The 5,842-nt window shown below is 42.1% G+C and overlaps 1 protein-coding gene across 1 annotated transcript; it reads right to left on the minus strand.

Annotated features, from left to right (window-relative positions):
• Positions 1-3,317: 3,317 nt before the first annotated feature.
• Positions 3,318-3,764, minus strand: LOC137646468 (transcriptional regulator ATRX homolog). The gene has a single exon (XM_068379569.1). The coding sequence runs from the start codon at positions 3,762-3,764 to the stop codon at positions 3,318-3,320; it is 447 nt and encodes a 148-aa protein (XP_068235670.1).
• Between the last annotated feature and the right edge of the window lie 2,078 nt (positions 3,765-5,842).

The following is a 5,842-nucleotide window of genomic DNA, read 5'->3' on the forward strand; positions in this document are numbered from 1 at the left end:
ACTACCCCCTCCCAAACATCGCGACGTGATCTCCTACCTGCACAAAGCGAAGGTTTTCTCCACGCTCCACCTCCTGAAGGGGTATTATCAGGGGCCTATGAACCTAGAAGACATCCCCAAGACCACCATCACCACTCTCTTCAGTACATACCCCTTCAAGTACTCCTATTTTGGTATTCGTAATGCTCGTGGCACTTTTCAACGTCTCATGGATGGCATGTTAGGGGAGCTCCCCTTCTGTGTATGTTACATGGACGACATAATTGTGTTCTCTTCCTCAAAAGAGGAACACCTCCATCACCTACGCATCGTGCTTGACCGCCTACAACAAATCGGCCTTGTAGTCCGGTATGACAAGCGTACGTTCAGAATATCACCACGCCCTCGACCGTCAAAGCACTGCAGGAATTCTTGGGCATGATCAACTATTATCACCGTTTTCTGCCATCCATTGCCGCCAATCTTGCTCCCCTCTACGCCTCCCTCAAAGGCAAGCCAAAACACCTGAAGTGGGATCCCCTTCAAGAAGCGGCCTTCTGCAACGCAAATAAGGCTCTATCAACCGCTGCTGCTGTCACCTTTCCCGTCCCCCATTCCCCTCTCCTTCTCTCCACCGATGCTAGTAACGTCACTATTGGTGCAGTACTCGAACATTGGCATTCTTCAGCAAAAAATTGTCCGAGGCAAAATTGGGTTATTCCAACTTCAATCGCGAATTGCTAGCAATGCACTTGGCTGTCCGTCACTTTTTCCATTTCTTAGAAGGTATGCCCTTTGTCATTCACACAGACAACATACTTCTGGTGCACGCCTTCACTCGACAGTCTGACGCCTGGTCCGCCCGTCAACGCTGACATCTCTCCGCCGTGGCTGAATGCAATTGCACTCGTCAACACGTCCCTGGGAAAATGAATCCCGTTGCAGATGCCCTGTCATGAAACACGTTGGCTGCCATTCAACTGGGATTGGTTTACAATGCCTTGGCTGAAGCCTAACGACAAGATTCAGAGTATCAAGCATGTAGGACATCCTGCACATCCTTCAGTTTGGAAGACATCCCCCTTGACGACTCCAACTACGCCCTCCTCTGTGACGTCAGTACTGGTAGACCGCGACCGTGGATTCCTGCTCTCTCGCGCCAACAGGTGTTTGATTTCATTCACGTCCTTTCACATCCCTAGCGCCGTTCTACTTCATAGCTGCTGAAGACAAAGTTAATTTGGTACATCATTACTAAGGATGCTAATGTTTGGGTCAGCGCCTGTACTTCTCGCCAAACTTCCAAAGTATATCGACACACGGATTCAGGAGTGGGCATCTGTCCTCAACCTCAGCATCGTTTTACCACATTCACGTCGACGTTGTAGACCCCTTACCCACATTACAAGGACATCGTTACCTGTTTACCGTCATCGACCGCTCCACTCGTTGGCCTGAAGCCATTCCTATGTACATCTGCCTTACTCTCAGGATGGATAGCAAGATTTGGTATCCCTGAGCATATTACTTCTGACAGGGGTACCACCTGCACCTCTCAATCGTGGACATTATTAGCGAATCTCCTGGGTATCACCCTACATCAAACAACTGTCTACAACCTCGCTGCCCATGGAACGGTTGAGTGTTTTCATTGCACCCTTAAAGCAGCTTTAATGCCCCGGAAAAAGGACTCCAGCTGGTTTACTCAGCTTCCCTGGGTCCTCCTGGGACTAAGGACCACTCCTAAAGACGTCCTGGACGTCTTGGCAGCTGAAATGGTGTATGGCAACCCGTTGGTCGTCCCTGCCAAATTTTTTCCTTCTGCAAATTCCCCCGACGATCTCCAGCGCATACGTCATGTCGTGGGAAAAACTACTCCATGCCGCCAGACTTAGAAGCCCCTAGTGAAGCATCACATACCGACAGACTTGCACACTGCAATACACGTTTTCCTATGCAACGACACTAGCAAGCTACCGCTAATGCCCCCTTACACGGGCCCTTTCCTTTTGATCCGGCGCAATCCGAAAGCATTACTACTAAATATTTGTGGCAAAGAAGACTGGGTCTCCATTGATCTTCTAAAACCTGCTTATCTCATGCCAGATGACCCGCATAAAGTTCGCCTCTCTTGATCAGGGTGCCCTATTTAACATGTACAGTATGTCATTTATAGGGGGTGGGGGGGGGGGAGCCATGTACCACCCTTGTGTCACACGATCGTACATAGTAACGACATTTTTCTTTTTTTTTTATATATCATCCTTTGTATCTTCGATCTCCCCTCGCACTGACAGCAACTTGCTTTAACCTGTGTGCCTATTTCATTTTTAACTGTTAACAGAACCGGTTGCCGGTTGGGCAAGAAATAGCATGTTTGTATTTTGTGACCTTCTTACCGGGACATAGTATGTATATATAGGCTACTCGATGTGTCTATAATAAAGTTACTCAGTTACATTCATCTCACCTTTGAGTCACAACCTACTCTTGGCCTGTCACAGCATATACTCACAAGGGTACCCGGCATTGTACAAGTAAAATTTGCCCTTGGATTTTCAATGTGGGCATAAATCCCCTTCACTCAGAAATTTTGCTTCAAATGACGTCATCTGGAAAGCATTACTGTACATTTTTGTAACAAAAGGAGTCTAATTATCCCTCCACTAGAACACAATCCAGGAGGTTCATTCTTCTATTTCTGAGCATCACTGTGATTACATTGTTGCGATATTAAGCCAATTTGTAGGTGAAGGCATCAAGACGACATTGCAAAGCATTATAAAGGAAGTGCTTTTGCTCTTCGGACTTCATCTTCTGCTTCACATCTAGTTGCCATTCTGCTTTAGTATTCCCTCTTGAATATATCTGCTCTTCATCTTCTTCTTCATGCGTAACAGCCATTCTGCTTGCATTAGTGTTCCTTCCCAAATTCATCTGCTCATGATGTTCTGCTTTACGTCTAGCAACCATTCCGCTTGTATTAGAGTTCCTTCTTGAATTTATCTGCTTTTGTCTTCTGTTTCCTGTCTACCAGCCATTCTGCTTGTATTGGTGTTCCCTCTAAAATTCCTCTGCTCTTCATTACCAGCTTCACGCTTAGCTGCCATTCTGCTTTTATTAGTGTTCCTTCTTGAATTCATCTGCCCTTCGTCTTCTACTTCATGTCTAGCTGCCATTCTGCCTGCATTAGTGTTCCTTCTTAAATTCATCTGCTTTTCGTCTCCTGCTTTACGTCTGGCAGCGATTCTGCTTGTATTAGTGCTCGTTCTTGGATTCCTCTGCTCTTCATCTTCTGCTTCACCTCTAGCTACCATTCTGATTGTATTAGTGTTCCTTCATGAATTCATCTCCATTTCGTCTTTTGCTTTATATCTAGCTACCATTTTGCTTGCATTGGTGTTCCTTATTAAATTCCTCTGCTCTTCTTTCTCAGTTTCACATCTAGCTGCCATTCTGCCTGCCTTAGTCTTCATTCTTGAATTTGTCTGCTCTTCGTCTTCTGCTTCACGTATAGCTACCCTTCTGTTTGTATTAGTGTTCCTTCTTAAATTCATCTGCTTTTTGTCTTCTGCTTCAGGTCTAATATTGGTGTTCCTTCTTAAAATCCTCTGTTCTTCCTCATCGGCTTCACATCTAGCTGCCATTTTGCTTGCATTAGTTTTCCATCTTAAATTCATCTGCTCTTCATCATCAGCGTAACTTCTAGCAGCCATCCTGCTCACTTTAGAGTTCCTTCTTTCTTTCATCTGCACTTCGTCTTCTGCTTCACGTCTAAGAGGCATTTTGCTTACATAAGTGTCTCTTATTAAATTCATCTACTCTGTTTCATGTCTAGCTGCCATTCTCCTAACATTGGTGTTCCTTCTTAAATTCCTTTGTTCTTCACCTTCGGCTTCACGTCTAGCTACCATTCTGCTTGTATTAGTGCTTCTTCTTAAATTCATTTGCCGTTTGTTTCTGCTTCACATCTATCAGCCATTATGCTTGCATTAGTGTTCCTTCTTGACTTCATCTGTTCTCTATCTTTTCTTTCACAGCTAGCAGCTATACTTCTTGCATCAATGTTCCTTTTTGAATTCATATGTTCTTTGTCTTCTGCATCACGTCTAGCAGCAATTCTGCTTGCATTAGTGTTCCTTCTCAAATTATTTACTTTTCTTCCTCTGCTTCACTTCTAGCAGCTATTCTGCTTGTATTAGTGTTCCTTTTTTCAAAAATCATCTGCTTTTTGTCCTCTGCTTCACGTCTAGCAGCCAATCTCCTTGCATTAGTATTACTTCTTGAATTCATCTACTTTACATCTTCTGTTTCAAGTCTACCTGCCACTCTGCTTGCATTGGTGTTCCTTTTAAAATTCCTCTGCTCTTCATCTTCAGCTTCATGACAAGTTGCTATTCTGCTTGCATTAGTGTTCCCTCCTGAATTCATCTGCTCTTTGTCTTCGGCTTCACGTCTAGCAGCCATTCTGCTTGCATTAGTGTTCCTTCTTGAATTCATATGCTTTTTGTCTTCTGTTTCATGTCTAGCTACCATTTTGCTAGTATTAGTGTTTCTTTTTTAATTCATCTGCTTTTCGTGTTCTGCTTTACGGCTAGCTGCCATTCTGCTTGCAGTGGTGTTCCTTCTTAAATTCCTCTGCTCTTCATCTTTGGCTTCATGTCTAGCTGTCATTCTGCTTGTATTGATGTTCTTTTTAAATTCATCTGCTTTTCATCTTTGGCTTCACATCAAGCGGCCATTCTGCTTGCATTAGTGTCCCTTCTTGAAATCATCTGTTCTTTGTCTTTTGCTTCACGTCTAGTAGTCATACTTCTTGCATTAGTGTTCATTCTTGTATTCATCTACTTTTCATCCTCTGTTTCACATCTAGGTGCCATTCTGCTTGCATGGGTGTTCTTTCTTAAATTTCTCTGCTCTTCATCTTCAAATTCATGTCTAGCTTTCATTATGCTTACATTAGAGCTCCTTAAATTTCACTGCTCTTCATCATCCGCTTTATGTCTAGCAGCCATTCTGCTTATATTAATGTTCCTTTTTTAATTCATTTGCTCTTCGTCTTTTTCTTCACATCTAGCAGTCATTCTGCATTCATTAGTGTTCCTTCTTGAATTCATATGCTCTTCGTCTTCTGCTTCATGTGTACTTTACTTTACTGGTCGTATACAGCAAGGGAACCCTACTCTCTACAGGACCTCTACAGTTGTTTTATAATGTTCATTCGGGAGCATTAAGTGGGCCGGCCGGCTAATATCGTTTTTTAATGACAGGACTTTGAAATTCATACCACTTAATATGGTGACTTATGAAATTTCAAACTTCATAGGATTTTCGTCTCTGACTTTCGGTTTTACCACGCCAGGGCGATTTATCCTGAAAATTAGTTTTTTTCAAATTCGATCTCCTGCCTTGATATCTATTACTAAGATCTGGATTACTACCCTATAGAGACCTGATATAGACATCCAATAATATGAAGAGTTTTTTTTCCTAAAGTAAATTTTTTGCTCTATATGAATTTCTACATTATGGTAAAAAAATAAACCCTAAAATCTTCGAAAAAAAATCAGAAAAAAGATATAAAACAAAAATGGGGAAAAAACGCTTCATTATATTGTTTTGTAATGCATTTTCAAGTCAAATACCAAATTTCAATGCTATATCTTTAAAACTAAGGGAGAAGATTGGATTTGAAGGTCAATATGTATGGTGTTGAGATACGGCCGTTCAAAGTGTTTCTTTGTATTTTTACAAAGACAATATTAATAAATCATGATTATTGTGAATTTTATGCTCTTTTTTTGAGGTAATGATAAAAGAAAACAACGTTATTTGTCATAATTTATACATAATTGATGATTCT

Source organism: Palaemon carinicauda, chromosome 9, assembly GCF_036898095.1.
Source record: "Palaemon carinicauda isolate YSFRI2023 chromosome 9, ASM3689809v2, whole genome shotgun sequence".
Lineage (NCBI taxonomy): Eukaryota > Metazoa > Arthropoda > Malacostraca > Decapoda > Palaemonidae > Palaemon > Palaemon carinicauda.

Excerpts from the sequence above, each read along its gene's own strand:
- LOC137646468 (XM_068379569.1), bottom strand. The coding sequence starts at position 3,764 with ATGCCTCTTAGACGTGAAGCAGAAGACGAAGTGCAGATGAAAGAAAGA.